The sequence below is a fragment of the Marmota monax genome, unplaced genomic scaffold, assembly GCF_021218885.2.
Source record: "Marmota monax isolate L192 unplaced genomic scaffold, Marmota_monax_Labrador192_F-V1.1 WCK01_AAM20220418_F8-fsc00028, whole genome shotgun sequence".
Lineage (NCBI taxonomy): Eukaryota > Metazoa > Chordata > Mammalia > Rodentia > Sciuridae > Marmota > Marmota monax.
This window is the reverse complement of record NW_026694779.1, coordinates 15,771,760-15,794,833: the sequence shown is the minus strand read 5'-3', so window position 1 is coordinate 15,794,833 and position 23,074 is coordinate 15,771,760. Positions and strand designations below refer to the sequence as shown.

Here is a 23,074-nt window from a genome sequence, read left to right as displayed (position 1 = left end):
AATAAGAAAATAGAACAAAAGTAAATATTTATGCCTCAAATGACAGCAACTTAATTACATTAAAAAGTACTCCATGGCATTAAATCTCAGATAGGCCCAAACAAAATAATACTGTGTGATTTCAACACACCCTTATGACTAATAGATAGGTTGTCACAATATAAAATCAATAGAGATAATTATTATAATAATATTGCAAATCAAATTGACTCAGCAGACATCTACGGAATATTCCACCCCCAAATAGCTGAATTTACCTTCTCAGTAATTCATGGAACTGTTTTCACAATGGACCATATTCTACTTCACAAAGTAAGTCTAAGTAAATACAAAAAAGTTAATATAAATCTATACAACCCATCAGATCATAATGGAATGAAAATAGAAATCAACAGCAAGAAAAATAAGAGACCACAAAAACACATGGAAATTGAACAATCTTGAAGAATGGATCAAAGAAATAATGGGAGTAGAAATCAAGAAATTTGTAGAAATGAGAGCAGATGCAACATCTCTGGGACAGTATGAAAGCAATTCTAAGAGGAAAATTTATAGCACTGAGTGCCTACATTAAAGAAAAAAAATAGATCCCAAATCATCGTTTGTGCTCCACCTCAAAACCATGGAAAAAGAAGAAAAAAATAATACCAAAATTAGTAGAAGACAGGAAATAATTAAGAGGCAAGCCAAAATTAGTGAAATTGAGAATAAAAAGTACACAGGATCAAGGTAACAAAGAGTTGGTTCTTCAAAATGATAAGATTGATAAACTCTTAGTCAAAAGAAAGATGAGTCTCAAATAAATACAACCAGAGATGAAAAAAGGGAATATCACCACAAACTGTTCTGAAATTCAAAGCATCATTAGAAATTATTTTGAAATATACTCCAAAAAACTGAAAAATTTAGAAGACATTGGCCAATTCTAGATATACATGACTTCCTTAAATTGAATCAGGAAAATATAGAAAACCTAAAAAGACAAATATTCAGTAGTGAAATTGAAACAGTAATTAAAAGCTTTCCAAAAAAAAGAAAAAGAAAAGAAAAGCCCAGGATCAATGGATTTCAGCTCAGTTGTACTGGATATTTAATGAAGAACTAATGTCAGTCTTTGTCAAATTATCCCATGAACTTGAAAGGGAAGGAACTCTCCCAAATACATGCTATGAAGCCAGCATAACCCTAATTCCAAAACAGACAAAAGACACATCAAAGAAAGAAAACTACAGATCAATATCCCTCCACGAACATAGATGCAAAGACCCTTAATAAAACATTAGGAAAATGCTTTCAAAAATACATCAAGAAGATAATACATCATGATTAAGTGGGTTTCATTCCAGGGATGTAAATTTGTTTCAATATTCACAAATCAATAAACATAATTCATCACTTCAACAGAATTAAGAACAAGAAAATCACATGATCATCTTAGAATATACAGAGAGATCTGTGATATAATCTAGCACTCATTCATGTAAAAGTACTGGAGAAGCTAGGGATGAAAGGAACTTATGTTAATATCATAAAGGCTATTTGTGACAAACCCAAGCCAGCATATGGAGAATGGAGAAAAACTAAAAGCATTTCCTCTAAAGTCATCTACAAGACAGGGCTATCCACTTTCACCAATCCTGTTGAATATAAACCTTGAAACATTAGCCAGAGTGATCAGGAAGAAAAGAAAATCAAAGGGATACAAACAGGAAAATAAGTCAAACTATCTTTGCCAATGAAATGCGCCTATGTCTATAAGATACCCCCCCCCCAAAAAAAAAACGAAAATAAAAACCACCGGAAGATTTCTAGAGCTTATGAGTTCAGCAGAATAGCAGGATTCAAGATCAACACCCACAGATCAATATCTTCTCATATTCCAACAGTGATTCACTTAAAAAATCAGGATAACCATCCTGTTTATAATAATCTATAAAAGTGAATTAATCTAACCAAGGAGGTAAAAGTGCTCTACGATGAAAATTATAGAACACTGAATAAATAAGATGAAGAAAACCTTATAAGATGGAAAGATTACCCCTGTTCTTGAATAAGCAGAATTAATATTATCAAAATGGCAGTGCAGGAGGCATCAAAATACCTAATGTGAAATTATACTACAGAGCTACAGTAACAAAAAGAGCATTAAAATAGGCATTGAAGACCAGTGGAACAGAATATTAAATACAGAGACAAACCCACATACTTATGTCTATGTGATACTTGACAATGGTACCAAAAATATATTTTGGTGAAAAGGGAGCCTTTTTAACAAATGGTGTTGAGAAAAATAAAATCATGTTGAGAAAAATGGTGTTGGATCGCTATATGTAGAAAAAAAATGAAACTAGATCCCTGTCTTTCACCCTGCACAATTCAAATTGAAATGAATCAAAGACTTAAAATTAGGCCAGAAACTTAAAACAGGGTCAACACTCCATCACAATGCTGCTAGCACTGTCTTCCTTAACAAGCCCTGCAAAGCACAAGAAATAAAACCAAGAATCAATAAGTGGGATGCTGTCAAACTGAAAATCTTCTGTACAGCAAACAAAATGATCAAGAGCATGAAGACACAGCCTACAGCATGGGAGAAAATCTTGGCCAGCTACTACTTTGATAGAGGATTAACATCCAGAAGTATATACAGAACTCAAAAAACTTAACACCCAGAAAAAAAAAAAGAGCCCCAATCATCAAATAGGCAAAAGAACAAAACAGAAACTTTTAATTTAAAAGATGAAATATAAATGACCAATAAATATATGAAAAAAAGTTGAACATCTCTAGCAACCAGAAAAACATGGTATTAAGTATAACGCATGCTAATATTAAGACTACAAATTCATGTCAGTGCAATGGATTGTAAACTGTCACTGGAAACATACACACAGACATATACAGACACAAATATAAACCACATAATATATACAGTGGCTACCTACGGGCGTTGGGATCTGGAATAATTTTTTGTCATTTTCATTTTCTAAAATAAGCATATAATTTACATGAAGTCATACAAACAGAGATATGTGTTAGAAATTCCCGCTGAATGAGTTTTATGTAATCTCTCAACACTCTTTCCTCTCACCACTTCCAGTCCATAGCTGGGCCAGCACTCTTTTGGGGACAGCCCCTTTGATCTGTCACTTTGGAAATCAGCAACTGAGTTCAGAAGTCACCCCTTATAAGCTGTGGCTTTCACATTCTTTGTCCCCAGATTTTTCTTTTCCAGTCCATCTCCATGAAGCTCTTTCAATCACAGATCTCATCTGCAGTGCAGAACTGAGTCTTTTTTAGGTCTTCCCTGCCTTCCTGGCCCCAAGCCCAAGGTGCCTCCTGTGATATTCAGTTTACACTCACAGCCTGGGGGAAGTCCTTCATCAAACAGCCAAAATCTAGGTAGTCCTTTCCTATCCCCATACCCTTTGCCCAGTCAATTCTGTGTGCCATTGTCTGGACAGAACACACCTCAGATATGGCTGCTTTCATGCCTGAAGACTAAATCCATCAGTCTGCAGTGTTGCTGCCTATGGAATTGGCTATGTTATTCACAGAATTTCTCCTTTGGCTGAGTCTGTTGAGTTGTGGGAGACTGTGGAGTAGAGGTAGATAGGTAGGAAGGCAGGACCTTCCAGTTCCTGGTAATGTCCCATCTGTCTATAGGTGCCTGGATCCTTACTTGTGTTTGGTTCTCATACAGGAACCACCATATTTTCTTATATACAAAAAGTACCTGGTAGATGTGTTTTGGGAAGGCCAGAAAAAGGAAGGAATAAAATATATTTTTTTCCCCAACAAAATATTAGTCTGTAACCCTGTGGCTTTTCCCTGTTGAATGTTTTTTGAAAATCAAATTTGATTCCTAAGTAGCTGTATTATTTGGTCTCATGATTATCACAAATTGTTAGACTTAGTTATTTCCCACTATATCTGTGTAAGTTGAATATGAGACTAATTCCTTAACCCATTTTGTACTGCTGCCAAATGTGGAACACCTGCGAAAGCTTAGATTGACCAATATAATAACCCACGGTCACTTCAAAATAATTACTATTTTCACAGAACTGAAAACTTGGGACTTAATGAGTTAAATATATCTGAGGTAAAACATATATCCTATCATATTAAGTTATGTAGAGATTCCTACTAGGTTGTTTCCTTGCCCCAGAATTCAGAGGCAGAGCACAGTTATTTAATCTGCGAGTGTGGGCCTACAGAATTTGTACTTTTATAGTATCTCTATCGCTGTGTGTTGTGTTTTTTTCTTCATTTTAGAAAGAGGATATTCATTATTTTATTTTTTAAAGAGAAAAATAAAATAGGAGGGGTGATAAAAAAATATTGCATAGCAATTATCAAGAATACAAATAACATTAAATGTTGGTGAGGATGTGGGGAAAAAGATATATTCATACATTACTGGTGGGACTGCAAATTAGTGCAACCTCTTTGGAAATAAGTATAGAGATTCCTCATAGAAGTAGGAATGGGACCACCATATGACTCAGCTAGCCCACTCCTCTGTATTTATTCAAAAGAACTAAAATCAGCATACTACAGTGACACAGCTATATCAATGTTTATAGCAGCAAAATTTACAATAGCCAAGCTGTGGAACCAACATAGGTGCCCTCCAATAGATGAATGGATAAAGAAAATGAGGTATTTATACACAATGAAGTATTATTCAGCCATAAAGAAGAATGACACGGCTTTTGCTATTAAATGAATGGAACTGGAAATTATCATGCTAAGCAAAATAAGCCGGTCCCCCAAAATAAAATGTTGAATGTTTTCTCTGATATGCAAAAGTTAATCCAAAATGGGGAGAGGGGTAAAAAGTATAGAAGAAAGTTCAGTGGAATCAAAGTGGAATGAAGGGAAGGGAGGAGGGATAGGATAGGGAATAACAGTGAAATGAATTTGACCTAACTTTCCTGTGTACATATATGAATACATCACAGCGAATCTGACTATCATACACTTCCACAAGGCACTAATTAAAAAAAAAAAACTATAAGTAAATTGCAGAAAGATTAGTAGAGTAGAGGGAAAAGAACAGGATGAGGGAGGAGTGGAGGTGAAGGTAAAGTCTGGGAATTAGAGCAAATTATATTCCATGCTTTTATAATTTTGTCAGAAATTATTAACGTTATGTATATAAAAAACCAATAACACAAAATAAAAAGAATATTTACACAGAAGGTCTTTTAAAGAGAAATGTTAGAAATCTAATATTTTAAAATCAATACTGCTGTTTTGAAGTGACTCCTTTATGTAGTTGTTTTGGAACAAACCTGCTAAGTTCATCAAAAGCAAAACAAATACTTTCTCTTTTAATTGTAAGAGAAAGCTGCCTCTTAGGACTTGGGTTGTTCCTGTGGTTTGGTGTGTGTGAGAGTTAATACTAAAAACACGTGTCCATGCTGGTTTTGCACAACCTGCTGCATTTGAAGTCCCACCAGAGACCTCTGCTTGTCTACTTCCACAGCAGACAGGAGGTACTGTTGGTGTTTTGTTTCCCAAACTGAATTTTAAGTTTCTTGAGTGTGAGAATTACCGACTCTTCCATGTGTAAGTCTGTGTCTTGCAGGAAAGGAGAACACTTGTTGATCTAGTTTACTTAAGTTTATATTATTTTATACAACAAATGCTGCTTGTATAGTGTGAAAAGTTCGTCTTGGCAATCTGGATTTGCACATGTTGGAGATTAGTTTTAAGATGCATGTAAAGAGCAGTGTTAATTTTTTAAATTAATTTGTGATCTAGATATAGAATTTGCTTTATTCTTCATTCTCCAGAAGAGTTTTTACTGTTATAGGTTTTTTTATATTTTCATGAAATTTATAATTGTTTTATTTTGATCTTTTGTGTCTCTAGAAGAGCTTTTCTTTCCTATCTATAATGCTGAATTTTCTAAATATAAGAAGGAAAAATTTCCACAGTGAAAGAGGGGTGCAAATGTAGGCTTTCTTCTCCAGTCCCCTCCCTCCTTCCGTTCCTTTTTTTTTCCCCTTAAGCTGGGGACAGTGGTGCACACCTATAATCCCAGTGACTCAGGAGACTGAGGCAGGAGAATCACAAGGAAGATCCTGTCTCAGAATTTAAAACAATAAAATAAAAAGGGCTCGGATGTGTTTCAGTGATAGAGCACCCCTGGTTTTAGTCCCTAGAACCACGAAAAAAATAAAAACAGGAAGTCATGAAGTCTTCTCTTACATTCTGCAATATAACTGCTTTGTTTCAGAGCCCTATTCATATGTGCTATGGTTTGGATATGAGGTTGTCCCCCCAAAACCCCAATGTTAATGGAGGAGGTGAAATGGTTAGATTATGATAACCAGGGGATTAATCCAGGGGTTAACGGTTTGAATGCATTATGGGTGTTGACAGGCAGATGGGCTGTGACTTGAGGAGGTAGGTCACTGGGGTGTGCCTTGGGGATTGCGTATTTTGTCCTTGGCTCCTTTGACCCTCTCTCTGCTTCCTGGATGTCATGCCCTTCCTCTATGACATTCTGCCTTATCTGGGCCCAAAACAGTGTAGTCCATGGTCTGAACCTCTGAAACCACAAGCCCCAAATAAGCCTTCCCTCCCCTAGGTTGCTTAGGTCTTGCTTTGGTCACAGTGACATGGAGCTGGCCAACACTTTTCAGGAGGAAGAGCTGCCATGTCTTTTTTAACCCTGGCCTCTACACATTGTCCTTGCTGCTGCTGCTTCAAGGCACACATGGGCAGAACTCCTGTGCTTGCCCTTGCTTTTGTCTTTGCATTCACTTCTCCACAGACTTAAATAATAGTTGAAATGCTTGAAATGATTTATGCACGTGGAGTGATGTCTCCATTCTCTCTGTTCACGTTCCTTTTCTTTACTAATGGTCTGGTGAGCACCTTGTATAGGTGCCTTTTATTGGAGACTATATTCCCTCTAAATGCATCTCCTAAGCTGAAAGAAATGGGCCATAATCATATAAACGCAAAGTATCTCTTTGTGAAATTTACAAAAAAGGCAATGTCCTTATCCCTGAGGCGTGGAACCTAAGAGTCTTTTCCCTCTCGCCATGAGATTGCTCTTTCTGCTAATGTTGATTAAGTGTATCACATCAATGGCTGTTGTGACACAGGCAAAAATGAATGATTCGGCTGGAAATCTCTGTTGAAAGGTGTAAATCTCTCAAAGTTTTTAGTTATCTACATTTTTCTCTTCTTGTTGAGATAGGAGAGATTGGCTCCCAGTCTCTATGGATTGTTTCACTCCTAGTTCATAAAATCGCAATTAATAATGGTGAGCTAAGATCATTCTGGATTTGATGTACTACCCTATCATCATTGGAAGAGAGTCTTTAAATCTGCTGTTTAATAACTGATAGGGACTTTGTACTGATTAATTCATCGGGTCGTCATCTCAGGCTGACATAGCAACTTCTAGGCCTCCGCTCCATTGGGATCAGAGCATCATTTCATACGAAATGGACTGACTACTTTATAGGCTGAGTTGGGAGGAAATTTCAACCGCCAACTGTAGGATGTGCCACTGGAATTTAATTTGTTGACCTATGAGAACACGGAAGATCTCATCTTTCCCTGAACTTTCTAAACATAAAATAAGGTTATCAGAGAATCAAAATGATTCTGGCATTAGACCTTTAGTCGAAGCCAAGACATTTAAGTGCTGCTCCTTCCTGAAATGTGCAGTGCTTCATCAGCAGCATGTCGGGTACTTAGAAAATATTGCCCCTCGTGGAGCAAAGCTCTAGAAGGGGTCACTGCTTCCTGGCTCTTGGAGTAGACTGGGGCAGTGCAGCAGGTGATCACCTTTGTGCTGATGTGGGACTGTGTGCTTCTGAAGAAACACGGCCTCTCCTCCGTGTAGCCTTGCAGTGCTGTTGCCCAGGGTCCCCTGCTGCCTGGCCTGGAGGTGGACTCATGGTTGAAGTTGCTGACTTCTCTCACAGTCCAGAGGAGGGCTGAGGACAGAAGCATTCTGTGGAGCTCCTTTATTCCAGGAGGGCTGACCTGAACATATCATCTTCCTCTCACACTCACAGGAGCTGGATTGGTCCCTGCCTCACGTGCTTCAGCTTGCCTACCGTCCTGTGAGCTGCTCTCCTACCCTCCCATAAACCCCTTCTAACTTATCCAGACTCAGTGTCCATAATTTTCCTCTTAAGAGCTGATAAAGTTATCTTTCAGTTTTGCTAAATTTTGGAAGTAGCACGCCTAGTTCTTTAGGGATAATTACTACAATGCGAGCTGTGTCTTTGGTAGGCATTCCCAGGGGAAAGAGGTTAGTGGAATTCAAATTGCCCATGTGGGTGGAGGAAAGGCTCCAGAACTCCTTCCTGGCTGAAGTCCCTGTCTGTGCTCATGTGGTGCCAATCTTCTTTTGGGCCAAAATGTTCCAGTAACTCTTGCTTTCTGTCCCCTTTTGAGCATGACACTTTTTTTTTTTCTAGCACCTTTGAACTTGCCATTCCTTCAACCAGAAATTTTATTTCATTTTTATTCCTTCAGGGTCTAAGCAAAATCTCAAGGAGAATGTCCTTGTCTGTGTTACTCCACATAGATCAACTGATGCTACATATTCTGCACATACTGTTGGCCCAGTGGCAATGCTCACAGAGATGTTCCTGGTTCCTTCCATACGTGACCTGTCCTGATCCCCCCTTGGCTGGTCAGCCTCTTGTTCTTCTCCACTCAGCATTGCCATCATGCAGCGTCTCAAGGCAGGAGTCACCTTGGCTTCCTTTCTTTCCATCACCCCACACCAAAGCAACAGCCAGTTCTTTAGGCTCCAGTTCCAAATAGATTCCTCATCCACTTCTTCCACCTTCCCAGGGACATCCTATCCCTGTCATCATCTTTGGCTTGACCAATCACAATCTTCTGCGCTTTCTTTCTGTTGGTGTCTTCATCTCATGCAATATACATGATTGCTCACATCCCCCAGCTTAGAATCTCCAGTGTCTGCTCATTCCCAGTAGGAAAACCTATCCAATGCCCCTCCTGGCCAGCAAGCTCCCACCTTCCAACACAAGCACCTCCCTTCCCTTCCTCCTTCCCTCCCTCCTTTGTCTTTTTGTTTTCATCCTTCCTGTCCAGTCTCTGAACACAGCCTCTGCTCCCTGTTGGGTTGCTCCTTAGAAGTTTTACAGAGCTGAGCTGGCTCCTTTTTATCATTGAATTCTCAGCTAGGTGCCCCTCCCCAGGGCTGACACCCATGCAACTGATTCCATACCAGTCTCTAGCATGACCCTGGTCTCAAGCAGTGACCCTGGTCAGATTTACCTGGAATGTCTGCTGAGGGTTGAACATGTCCCCTGGAAGGCATGTGTGAGAATGGGTGACCTAGTCAGAGGCATCACCATGTGAGGGCCCTTGACCTTGGACCTCTTTGCCCCCAAACTGCAAAAATTCATTTTTCCCAAATCACCCAGTCTGTGGTGTTCTGTTGGTATCTGTGGGATTCAACAGAGACTGAGGCAAAGTCCTTGTTTTACTCAGTGATGTGACTCCCTAGGGCAAGTCTTCATATCTGATTTCCATGCATAAAACAAAACAACGTTCTATTTCTCTGTTGCCTTCTCCTCTACCCTCCTTTGGCTGCTAAGTAACACATTTTCACAAATTAATGGAAAGTACAGAAGTAAGAGCTAATAATTCCATTTCCTGTGTTTACATAGTAAAGAGATGTCCAGATAGGCTACTTGTGAATTAACAATTTAAAATAGGCATTACCCGGGCTGCATTTTTAAGCCACACACACACACACACACACACACACACACACACACACCTTTTAGAAGGAAGAATTATCTGAGTGACAGAATTAGCATGGGTTAATATTTAGGCATTATAGCAGAACTCTTAGTTCCTTAAGCACTGGAATCATTGACATTTTCATCTTTTGGAATCTGTGTCTTTAGTTGTCTGTAGGTTCAAGTAGAGCCACATCAGATGGTTCCTAAATTGAATAAAATGAAAGTTTTGGAATCATTTTAATGTTCATGACCTCAAATTAATATTTGAGCAAGTGAATAAATCACCTTCACTTGGAATTAAAGAGAAGTCCATGGTTTTATGAATGCCAATAAATGTAAGATGCTCACTTTCTCCATCTCATTTGCAAACAAGCATGAGGTCAGGAACAAGGCGGAATTTCAGGCTTTGCCTTACATTCAGTAGGGAACTTGGGGAACATGGATTTTTGGACCTCTAGGTTATTTTCCAGTATTTTGGATTGTTAGTTTCTAATGTTTATTAATTCTGATTAAATGATAACCAGTGTATTCAAGATGCCAGGTCATTATTTGGGTGCATTGAGTGTACATTTGCACCTTGGCATGATTTTGTTCTTTCCCAATCATGACTATGAAGAGAAAAATCCTCTAAAACAATCACAGGTAGCTAGTCTTTGGAAGAAGAGTTTTTTTTATTTCAATATTCTCAATTTCACATTATCTAGGTTAAATGATTATTATCTTAACTTTGCTTATATGTATATGTAAATACATACTATATATATGTAAGTATGAGTATAGAGACAAGTAGGTAGGGAGATGATTGATTGGTAGATATCTGTGCTGTTATAGCCATGTTTATGGAAAACCAGTTTCAGGAAATTGCATTAGATTTTGTCTAGATGCAAACTCCTATGGCAGCAGTTACCAACTGACAACTGTGGACTGACAGATACCCACAGAACCTGGCTTCACTTGTTCTGCCTGATATCTTATTGTTGTCTTTGTAATCATTTTATTACTTAATCTTTAGCAGTGACGAGATTTCACATAGAAACCCAGACTTCCAGTTTCTATTGAAAACTCAGGAGACACTAAAGAATTGCCACAAACACTGGTGATGCTGTCATTTTAAACTGCAAATGGCAACAATTTAAGGGCCTCCAACCCCTCATGCAATTTTTCTCTTCCATGTCAAATGGTGTGAGCTGCAAGCTGAAATGCTCACTGAAATGCTTACCCAGAAGGCTCCCTGACTTAATGGGGGTATTGCACCATCTTGTTCCACCTGTAATTCCCCCCCCCAATTTCTATGTTACATTAATTTTTTCTTCATATAGTTTTTCACTCAGGACCTATATTCCTGTCTTAGCCACCATTCTCTTCCTTTTCGTCCTTCCCTCTGCCTGCCCTACACCACTCTGCACACCCGTTAGATTTACAGACTGGTATGAACATTAGTCCCTGCTCTCGGATCCGCAGTAACAACATGGAACCAATGTCCAACCACTTGACGTGAAGTTGGAATTGAGTTGTTTTCCCCTTTTCTAATGTGTTAATGCACACAAAGACAGCTAGCCAACACACCCACTTCCCTCACTCCAACACAGCCTCTCCAGCCTCCCTGGTGGCTTTGCCCCTAGCTTTAACTCCTCTTCACCAGTGCAGAGAGATGGTGAGTGGCCTTCAGATCACTTGGGTCCAATTACATGATATGGTTCCCTTTCTTGGTGTTTATTTCAAGATCAAGTCTTGTTTCTCTGATTATCTTAAAGCAAGTTTTCTCCAAAAATGTCCCTGAACATCTTATTTCAGAATCAGTTGTCTTGCTCTTTAGCATTATTTTCTAATTCCTTCAGTTAGATCCCAAGAATCAGACACATGTGCAATTTTAGAAATTAGAAGTTCAGAGTAACACAAGTGGTATTGGTAGGTGACTGGATGGCTTGAGAGAGGGTGAAATAGGATTCAGTTCAGTTCTGCCTGTGGAGTTTCTCAAACAGTTTCACCTGAGTTATTGAGATAGCCTTGGGTGTGGCTTTCCTCAGCTCTTTGATACCACCCCTGAGCTCTCAAGCCCTTGATCTATGTGAGGGCAGATAAGAGCCTTTCTTCTTTCCCACAAAAGCAAAAGAATTAAACAATAAGATCCTGAACACATGCGCTCTAAGACTTTGTCTATATATTGCCACAGTTAATAAACCCTGGATTGCATTTGAAAGATGTTTGGAGGTGAGGAGTTAGAAAACTAGCTGCCCTCAGGATGAGGAAAAGGGCGCTGACTCTCTGGCACCCTGCCATGCTTGCAGAAGGTCCTGTGCTGTGCTGGGTGTCCTGAGCACACCGCCCAGCGGGTGGCGCTTCAACCTGAACTCAGCAAGGAAAGGGTTCCTCTGGAGGCAACAGAGGCTCTGCCCTGCGAGATGTAGAGATGTCACCACTTTTGTCATCTGAGAAGAAAACTGTTTTGAAAACCTTAAAGCATGTATTTCACTTTTATAATAAAAGTGGGGTGGTGGGAAGAAGGTTGTTGAATTTAAAACTTTTATTGATTGCTGTTGGGGAAGTCCCTTGAGCAAGTGGTTTAATTAAAAGAATAGAAGTTGGAACCTGGGGGTCTGGGTTTGAGATTCAGTCGGCCACTTACCTGTTCTGCAAGTTTGAGCAAGATGCAAAGTTTCTCCTAACTGCAAACCCGTAATCAGTAAAACAGAGACAATTCTACTGCACACCAGATTGTAGGCATCAAAGGGATGTACACAGAACACTGAAATACATAGTGCTGTTTCCAGTACAAGTGTTTATGATGTGAGCCACGCTTTCAAAAAACAAAACTGTACTATTTTGAGTCATGTTTTAAAAAGGGAAAGAAACAGAAATAATGGAATCTCATTCCCATAATCTCACAAAGCAGGTAGTCTAATCTCCAGGCAAGGAAACTGAGGCCCAGAAAGGTAAGGTACCACATCGCAGTCACATAGCCAGTGAGCAGCGAAGTGCAGATCTAATGCCAGGTCTGCCTGACTTCAGATGTGCTCTTTCCACTGCATGGTTTGTCTTTTATTTTATTTTATTTTGTTTTTAATATAAGCCAATTCATATACTTTTTCTTAATCGCAAAAGAGAAAGACAGTTATGTTTGAAAACTAACCCATCCTGATAATTCCTAATTAAGATGTTGTCATGTCGAATCTGGCTCAATTTCCTTTTATGAAATATTGTAAACATAATTTGAGTGTAGCTTAAATGAAGTGTCCAAATGGGATAATACAGGTCAGCTGGGAAATTAGACTTTATAGATTACAAGAATTCAATGCCTATGTTGTACTTAATGGACATAATATTTTTAAAGAAAATTCTTCAGGAAACAATTGATTGGTCTATCAATTTCATTACTATATCTCTATGAGACACCCACAGCTTAGAGCAATTAAAGTAAAAATAAGTAATATGAGCTTCACTGTGTGTAGCAGGGAGGAACAGCTCTATCTCCATGGATTTGGGGTTCATGAGAGAAGCAAGGGGTGTTTTGAGCCAAGTTATTTTTTCCTTCCCTGTTGTTTTTAAAGCGGTCTATTTAACAGATCTTTTGATAAAAAGAAGTTAGAGAATTTTCTAGCCCTGTGGCTTTTGAAGAGACTAATTATGAGAGTACTTTATATCTGTGTCTACTATTTTATTAGAAATAAATTCCCTTAAAGAAACAAGTTCTTATTAAATTTAGTTGCAGGCATTTGGATAAAAGAAAGGATATTTTTTTAAAGGGAATATTTTTAGTATAAGGGTAGAGGCAGGATGGGAGTGCAGTGAGAACTGGTGAAGCTGTTGGAGGTGTTGAACACTGTAGAAAAGGCCTTGTGATCCGGGATCCCATCCTGACAGCTGACTCAGCCATCTTTCCTGGTGATCGTGCTGGTGGTGGTTAGAATCATGGCCCAGGTTCGCACCACTTGGGATTTGTAACCTTGTAATTTTGGGCAAGTCCCTGGAGCTCTGTCAGGCTCTGTGGTCTCACTGGTAGATTAGGGGTGTGCAGCAAGGGGTTGTCCTGTTCAGCAGTCGCCACGACACACTGCAAGTGTTGCTAATGTCATTATTGCTGTTTGGGTTTACATAAGTTTCTTGATATTTTTATCAGTTGCCTTCTACCTCATAAGACAAGTATTAAGAATTTTAACTACTTAAGAGCTGTTTTCTTGCAATTTAGTAGACTAATTAAAAGATGAACAAGATGGAGCATCCCTTTAGATGCAGTACCAAATCAGCTTTCTTTAAGAGATATTAAAGACATTTATAACACCAAAAGACGAGAAAATGAAGCCTTCTGGCAAATAATCACTTTAGACCTAGTTTCCAAAGTGCATGGATGTATACTTCTCACAGGAGGGATATCGATTGTGTGTGTTTCAAGAAGCAGCCGTTTACGCATGCTGTGCTGGTGGCTGCAGCACGCTCCCTGGGGAAGGTGGCCTCCCTAATTGCGGTGAATGGTGATTCTATTTGTAGGCATTGTTTTCTACAGCAGGCTTTCCTTTCTGTGATTATTATTTAAAAATACTTGTCCTCCAATTACTTAGACTTCTTGACCATAAAGGAGAAAAACCTACAGGAGAACAAAGCCCTCAAAGAGAATATATTCCCGAGGTAAAAATGAGCATTACACCTTACCAGCAGAGTAACCTGTTTCCTGCCATACAGAGACTTTAAGAGGGATTTCAGTACTGAAGATGCTCACGATACTACTTAGGCCACTTGTGTGACAAAAAGAAAATCAGAAGAACAAAAATCACTTGAACTCTTGAGGCCTATTATCTTCTTCTACCTTAGCATCTTTTGCTTATAAACAAAATCACAGTTTTTACACCAATATAAAAAATCAAGAGCATAAGGACTTACCTTCCTTCAACCAAGAAACATTCTTTTTGTCATTTTCAAAATGCTGGGCTGTTCCTATTTTTATCTTTTCCAGCTCAGTTTCTGACATCTAAATGTAAACACAAATTATGATATAAAAAATTCATTAAGAACCCAAATTTATAACACTAAGCTTTATATTTTGAGACTACTGCCATATTATGGGAAGATTTCATCTTTATAGTGTTTTACTTCATTGTTGTCCTATACTTTATCCATTTGTTATTTTAAAACATTGACATTGAGAACTGAACTTCCTATACAGTAGTAGTTCATTGTTAAGCGACAAAGATTGCTAAAAGATCATCCAGTTTCTGAATAACAAAGTAACAAAGAATAACAGATTAATAACTAGCTGTGGGTTTGTTATGAGCAAACACGTTCAGTTGCTATTTTGGTGTATCTTTATAGCCTTCTGGACAGCCTGATGCAGAGTAATATGCAAAGATATAAATAATAACATGCAAAAGAACCTTTTTAGGAATTTATGGGTGAAGTAATAAGCCTGGGACCTAACCAGCCCAACTACAGCCAAAGGGAGGTGTTGAGAAGACATGTGAGGCTCCTCCAGTGCCGTGAACTTGACCTTTGTGGCTTGCTCCCAAGTAGTGCTCTGCTTGGATCTGTGCTGGAGCTTACCTGTGTGTCCCAACAGGAGGCCCAAGGTGTGGGGCTGGGGAGCAGTGTGCTGCAGCCTCCTTGCTCTCCTGATGTCCAGCATTCCTCTACCCTGGCAGAAATGAGCGGAGGAGCTAGCCCGCTCCCTCCTGGGTGGTGCTAGATTTGCATTGCTGCCAGAATCATCAGACTTGTGGCTGAGAGGTTTTTTTTTTTTTTAAGGTAATATAAAGCCTGTGGTTCTAAACAATGAAACCTCTAGGCTAGCACTTATTTAAAATTACAGCCTGCAAAACAGGGTAAAAATATGAACTCTTCCCAAATGGACAAAGATTCCTCCATCCTTTCTTTCCACACCTTCCATTCATTTCTTAGAATTAATATTAAAAGATGTAGAAAAAATATATTGAAATATATACACAGATGATTTGGATTAAAAGGAAGCTACAATCTCTGGAAGTTCATCTAGCAGTTGGTATTTTGAAAAGAACTTTTTTTCTAGTGTATAAAAGCTACAGAATACATTTCAAGTTATTTGATCATGTGCAGATATTTTTAAAATTTTGTAATAATATTCTAAGGAGCATTTATTATTAGATAGTTAGGTAGGGATAATACTATTTTCAGTGGAAGATCAAAAACTAAAAGCACCACCTTGGGTGATGAATAGTTCACCATTCCTAAAGGTTGTCATTTCCTTCATTTTTTTTTTTCTTTCCCTAAAGTGGTTTTTCTTCTGCAGTGTTCTACCTGGACAACAATTTTATCTGATTTTCTTGTGTCCATTTACTCTGCTTTTCTAACTTCATTTCTTCTTGTACTTAGTTCCAAGAATTCTCATCTTTTAAAATCTACCTAGGTCAGTCAATTTTTATACAAAATAACTTCCAATTCCGCCCATATCAATAAGGTGAACTTCAGCAAGTTAAGACCTTGGATGGTCAGATTTCTCTAAATGACTTCCCACACACAGTCCCACAGCCACAATTTTGTGTAGGTTCCTAGACATGATTCTGGGGCTATCATCCCTCTGCATTCCCCGCTTCCTCCCTGTAGCCTTTCCCTTCTCATGCGTCTGAAAGTGACCTTTCCTGCCTCAGATCCGACTTGGAGCTCTTGTGTTGAGTATCTCCATTGTAGTCTCTGTAAACCTGTCCTATTTTCCTGACCATACTCCAGGTCCCAAAGAGCTCAGTCTCTGTCTCTGTCCTGTGTATCTTGCTCCATGTTTGATCTGATCGACATCAATGAAAAATTGCTAGATAAATAAGAACAGTAGATTAAAAGCTGATGATAGCATTTTCCTTCATATCAAAGTCAGAATACACAGGATTACCAACTTCCTTTATTTGTCTTTTCTGTGGCTGTGGCATTAGATGCCAACTCAAGTAGTTGTAACCCTGATCTACTTCCCTTTAATCACTGTCCTTAGGAAAAGCAAATTACCTAAATTTTACATATTAGTGGGGTCAGAAAGACATTTGGAAGGCAGTAGTGGCAATGATCTTAAAGCAGTGAGCAGAGGCAGCATAGGAGCTAAAGGATATCTAAGGTGGAAATGTCCAGACTGAAAGGGATGATGAGTACCCGTGTGGAATGAGTGGAGAGGACACCACAGACACGTTCCCTCCTGCTCATCTTCTCTCCCATTTTAACATTGTTGTTAGTATTATTCCTCAGTGAAAGCAATGTCTGTCTCCTCTTCAAGACAGACAAGGATGTCTCCACCAGTCAGGTAAGCACAGTTCCACAGGCACTTTGGGAGCTGGGGGCACCCGTTCCCACCCCTGAGGGTGCCATGCCTCCAGGTCCTTCACGAAGCAGGTCTCAGTCCCTGTGGTGATTTCCATGTTTTATACTTAGGTCAACTATTTTCCAATATTTCTGCATCAAAAGAAGCCTATTACTCAATTTGATGTCCACATTTCTCACTTTGGAGGCTTTGAACTACTGGAAAGTTTATCTTTGATTATCCTTGCCTGTACCTGTATTCTACATGTTACACTTATGAAATGGCTATCATATTTTGAGACCTAGTGGATGAATAATTTTCAAATTTTGAAATCCCTGTGTAAGACTTCATTATGAAGAGAGAATTTTTATGAGGACAGAAAATTTTATGAATTCTATAATTTAAAATAATGTCTAACCCTAGGTACAGATATGACTGCACATATGGTGTGACTCTACATTGTGTACAACCAGAGAAATGAGAAGTTGTGTTCCATTTGTGCACAATGAATCAAAATTTTGCTGTCATGTGTAACTAATTACAACAAATTTTTTAAAAATTACAACTAATTTTGGTTGATGTATTTTAAACATGTGTTAAGTCCTAATACCTGGAATTTTTTCTGTTGTTTGGCCTTAGTTTTCTCTGCATTGCCTCTCACTGCCTTTTAACTTTGGTTTCACTCTTTAAATTAGCTTTTGTTCTTAGGAGTATATGGCCTTATTCGAATTTTCTGAGAGGCCACTTGTGGTAGATTTTCTAGTTTCCCAGCAGATATTTTCCCCCTGTACTTGGGATCAAATCCAGGGCCTCCTGCATGCTAGACAAGTATTCTACCACTGAGCCACATCCCCAGACCTTTTTTGAGTTTTCCATATGGGATTTTCTTTTATTTAGAAAAGCACTATTTTTTAAAGGTAGATGATACACTTTGCATTGCATTGCTATCTCTGAGCACTTGCAGCTGTTTTTCATGGGAGCTGTAGATTTAAACAAGGGTAGTATTGATTTTCTCATGCGCCTCATCTTTAGACACAATGGGACTGGCACCTGACATTCTACCTATTACCTGCATGGCATGAGTGGTGTTGGACGTGGTGTTAAGTGTGTCCTCACAACTCTTTAGACCATTCACTCCTCGGCCTAGTGATGTCTCTGGGCCACAGGAGTCTCCTCCCAGTAGAGGAGTCTGGTTTGCATTGGGATTTGAATCCCTTGAGAGGCAAGCTTTCATTTGATGAGTGGGAGTGAAGAGAGCATGGTGTCTGGTGAAGCTCAGGCAGGGAAAACCAGGAGGCAATAAGCAGACAATCCTGGAGTACAAACATGCAGGCCAGCCTCAGGGGACAGATCCAAGGCGGGCTAGCACATTAAAAAAGAAAAAAACAAAAAAGGTTTGTCCAAATAATGTTCATTGTGCATGGTTCCTTTCCAGGAGGGTGATCTCAGAGATCAACTTTTCTTGCTAAAGTCTGTTTTTCTTTTTAGAATAGAGATACTCTGAATGAACTTTTCATGATCACTTTTTTCTATTTTCATTCACACCTCAATATCTCTACTTTATGGCCAAATCTGATCCAGAAATAGAACCTGTAAGGGCAAACTGTCCAGCAGGAGGTACCATTGGTCAAAGGAAAAATTTTCAGGGTTATCTCCTGACACATTCTTGTTATTGTTAAAATGGGATCCAGAGCATGAAGCCAAGACTTTTAACAAATAATAAGTGCATGCTATCATGTTAGTCAGTCTCTTATATGAACTATAAAAAACACCATATTATGGCTTCCCATTATTTGTAAAACAATGAAATTACATGCATACTGTAAGGCTATACTGTTAATCATTGTGTAGATAATGTCACCAATTCAGATTAATGGATTTGAGAATGCATTTGCAGAGTAGAGCTCTCTGAAGCCTTTGTGCATTGGATACAAACACAGATTAGGTGTCACAGGAAGTGATGTCACTCCTTTGAAAGCATGTTTTCTGATGCAGAATGGAATCTCTATGATTTAGTATGATTGATTTGAATTTTCTCCATCGTCATTCCAATGACCAATATATGCGATCAAATATTTTACATCTAAAATTTCTCTTTGGGATTTTGTGCCCTTGGTATAAGCATTCACATGGAGTGAATATTGGTCCAAATTGGACCAATATTTAATGAATATTGGTTCAAAATGTCAAGGACAAAGGTGAATAAAACAAGAAGAAAACTCCACAACACACTATAGCATACCAACACAAGGATTTATCAGATGTTATTAAAGTTCACCAGAAGTTTAGGTATGAGATAGTAAGTGGAATAAAAAAGAGTAAGTTTTATTCTTGTATTATGACAGGTCTTTAAAAAAGCTGCTTACCTTGACCAAATTATTTTTATACATTACAGAGTTGTTGTTTTTTTAATCACCTTTAGACCTTGGTTGACAGAGAGAAATATTAAGAAATAAATGTGAATGGTGTTTGTTGGTGAGTTTATTTTGAAGGTTCCTAATTCCTGTGACATTTGCAATATGCACAGTAAATGTTAGTGTGACTGTTGTTCCCCTTACTGTCACGGGTAATGACTTATCATTTCATTCATATGTACATATGCATAATTTTATGCATGCACACACATTTTATGCAAATCAATGGTATTTATAGCTGGTCATCTTATAAAGAAACTTAGAGAAGGAAATTTCTTATGTTGACTCAGTTTCCATTTCTACTCCTCTCTGTCCCTTTTGGAGACCTCTATCAATCAATCAATCAATCAATCTATCTATCTATCTACCTACTTACCTTTTTATTTAATTTTTTATTATTTTTATTTTTAGACATACATGACAGTAGAGTGTATTTTGCTATATGATTCATACATGGAATATGACTTATTCTAACTAGAATCCCATCCTTGTTACATGATGTGGAGTTTCACTGTGGTGTATTCATATATGAACACAGGAGAGTGCAGTCCCATTCATTCTCCTGTCATTCCTATGGAACCTTTATCTTCATCTGTCACCTTCCCCTTCAGCCTGAAGGACTGTCTTCAGCATTTCTTGCCTGTCTACAGGTGAGAGATTCTCCACTTTTGGTTATCTAAAAATGTCATTAGTTCACTCTCCTCTGTGGAAGATATTTATCCTGGATACTTAATTACTGGTTGACAGCGCTTTCTTTTTCTTCTTCTTTTCTCTTTCTTTTCCCCTTTCCTTTTCTCTCTCCTATTCCTCTTCCTGCTGCTCCACGTGGTTGATCATGGCAGGCTCGGTTTTCTTTTCCTTAGGCTGGGTCCTTTCAATCCCTTCCCTAGTAATAGGAAATAGTTCATGCTCTAGGCCCTAATGATCATGCCCAGGACATGTCCTTTCTTAGTGTGAGCTGAAAGTCCAGGATGCTCAGCAAGATGTCTGCACTTGGTTGGCCCAGAGGCCATCTAGCCCTGCGGGGCCTGCATTCAGTGCTCACTCTCGCACATCACATGGCACCAGATTTCCTAAACCCTGACCCTTAACATGCACAAGGCAGCCCTTCACCCCATGCAGCTGTGAGGAAACCTGCTTCTCCTACTTGACAGCCTCTTTTCTATAACCACACTCTGCAGAAGGCACTCAGCAACTCTGATCTGTGTTCTCAGCCCAGCAAGTCTGCCCTGCACTTGTGCCCCCTCCTGCACCAAAGCCAGGGAGGGGCTACAAGTCCAGAGATGCAATAAGTATGCCTTGCGTATTCTGTGCAGCCCCACTGTCACAACCAGAGGTGCTTCCAGTTCTAGAGCTTCCATGTTGTTCTTTTGTGTAGCTCCTGCTCTTTTGCTGAGAATAGCAAAATCATAGAATATATATATATACACACACACACTTGTGTGTGTGAGAGTGTGTGTATAAACACACATATATTTATTTTTTGCCTCTTATCCAGTGCTTGAAATCAGTCTTTGTGTACTTTGTCTGCTCTTGTAACTCTGTATGAATAAGTGCAAGTCCAGTGCCATTTATTCCATCATGACCAAGAGCAGGAGCAGTTTTTAAATTAAATGCAATCTTGAACAAAGGGCTCCTTAGCTTTGAGATTCAAATTTCACTTTAGGTTCACAGAAGACTCAGTCATTTTAAAAGCAAGTCCTTCTTAGGATAAGTACCAAAGAGTCATGATCCCACTTAAACCATAAATTATATATTAGATAAGAATACAAAATTGCTTGAAAGTAGCATTTAAGCTAACCATCCCAGAAAATTAAATTCTAACAAAGGAATAGGAGCAAAGTTTGAAGAGGATGTGTGACTAGGTTTGTTTAGACACTGGATGCTCATTTAAAAGGGACTTGGGACATTATTGTTTTATATAATCCTGGAGATCGAAGCAATAGGATCCCTAAATAATCTTTGTCAGTTTTCTAGAAGGACTCCAGTGAATTTTAAGACTAAGTCATTCTCTCTCTCTTCTCTCTCTCTCCCTCTCCCCCAACCTCCCTCCCTCCCTCTCTCTCTCCCTTTCTGGTGATGAGAATTGAACTCAGGGCTCATGCATGCTAAAAATGCACCTTACCCCTGAGCTACATCCCAAGCCTGATAAGACTTACAGGAAGTCTCTGCACCCTACCTTGTATCAACGTATTGTTTTGATGACAGGTATTAGGTGGAGTGCAGGAGGTCAATTCATTATCAGGACACCTGGGGAGAATTCCAAACTTCTCCAAGTTTGAGATGAGTGTTCAAGATCACCAGCAAATAGGAACAGGGCTTTGGGTCACAATAAGACATGTCACTAGTGGGTGCAAATAGAGGACACAAGTAAAGACAATATAGGGTGTTAGACATGGAAAGAAGAAACAGTGGGGAAAGAGATCATCCCCAAAGACCAGCAGGATGCGCTCCACCTAAGCAAAGACCAGCAATAACAGAGCTACTATGTACTAAAAGTGGCAAAGCAAGGGGAAGTTACATTGACCATGAGAGCTAAGAGATTGACTTAACTTGAATTTGAAAACTTGTTTCATACCAGGTGCAGAAATGTGGGCTCAGATGCTAAGTTAGTGTCACTTACAGAGAAATAAATATTTATTTTTTGATCTGAACACATAGCCTTGCTCTGCACTTCCATTTCTAGTCCCCTATTCTCTGATGAGGCCATGACAAATTACATCCCAAGTGGTTGATTCAAGGTGCCCCGTCCAATCCATTTGCCAGATTGGAGTTGGGATCCAGTCTGCAGCCAGCAGAGTTGGTCAGCTAGGGCTGTGAGCAGGAGTGGCCTGTGAGGGTTGTGGGAGAGTGGACACTGTGGGCTAAGTGGGTGAGCTCTATGTGTCAGTCTCCTCAGCTGCAGAGAAAACCATGGGTGCTGTTTGGAAGTTGTTGGGGGAGGGGGATTGTGATGCCGAGCAGGTTAACCAAAGGAAAGACCTTGAAGAAGAGCCTGACATACAGTAAACATGCAGTGAAGACAAGTTCATGTGAGCCACTCTTTTCTGCTACTTCACTGAGGTATGATTGACATGCACATTTAAACGTGCACCGGTCAGTTTTGTGATATCAGTGCGCTCACTAGACTGTCACTGCAATCATGGGCAGCATCCTTGTCCCCGCACTTCCCCTCACCCCTTGGTATTCTCAATGCTCCTCCACCCCACTCCCAGGCAAGCCTGCTCTTCCTTTGTCATTCTCTTTAAATCAGCTTGTGTTTTCTAGATTAAATATGAATGGAGTCATACAGCATGAGTTCTTTTTTGCCTAAATCTTTCATTAAGCATAATGATGTTTCTTTTTTTTTTTTAATTGGTGCATTATAATTATGCACAACAGTGGGTTTCATTGTGATATATTTCTACATGCACATAATTTACTCAATCTCATTCCTCAGGACCTCTCTTCCCTTCCCCCTCTCTCCCCTATTCCCTTCCTCTACTCTATTGATCTCCTTTTTATTTTTGTGAAATCTCTTTTTTATTTATTTATTCTCTTTAGCTTTCACATATGACAGAAAACATATGACCCTTTTCTTTCTGAGTCTGCCTTATTTCACTTAGCATGATGCTTTCCAGTTTCATCCATTTACCAGCAAATGCCATGATTTT

The 23,074-nt window shown here is 39.1% G+C and overlaps 1 protein-coding gene across 1 annotated transcript in view; it reads right to left on the bottom strand.

Moving 5' to 3' along the window:
* Positions 1 to 23,074, bottom strand: part of Mdfic2 (MyoD family inhibitor domain containing 2) — a 116,774-nt gene that overhangs the window by 80,911 nt on the left and 12,789 nt on the right. The window contains exon 2 of the mRNA XM_046425590.2: positions 14,640 to 14,727. Coding sequence (XP_046281546.1) covers positions 14,640 to 14,727 — 88 coding nt within the window. The remainder of the gene's footprint in view (positions 1 to 14,639; positions 14,728 to 23,074) is intronic.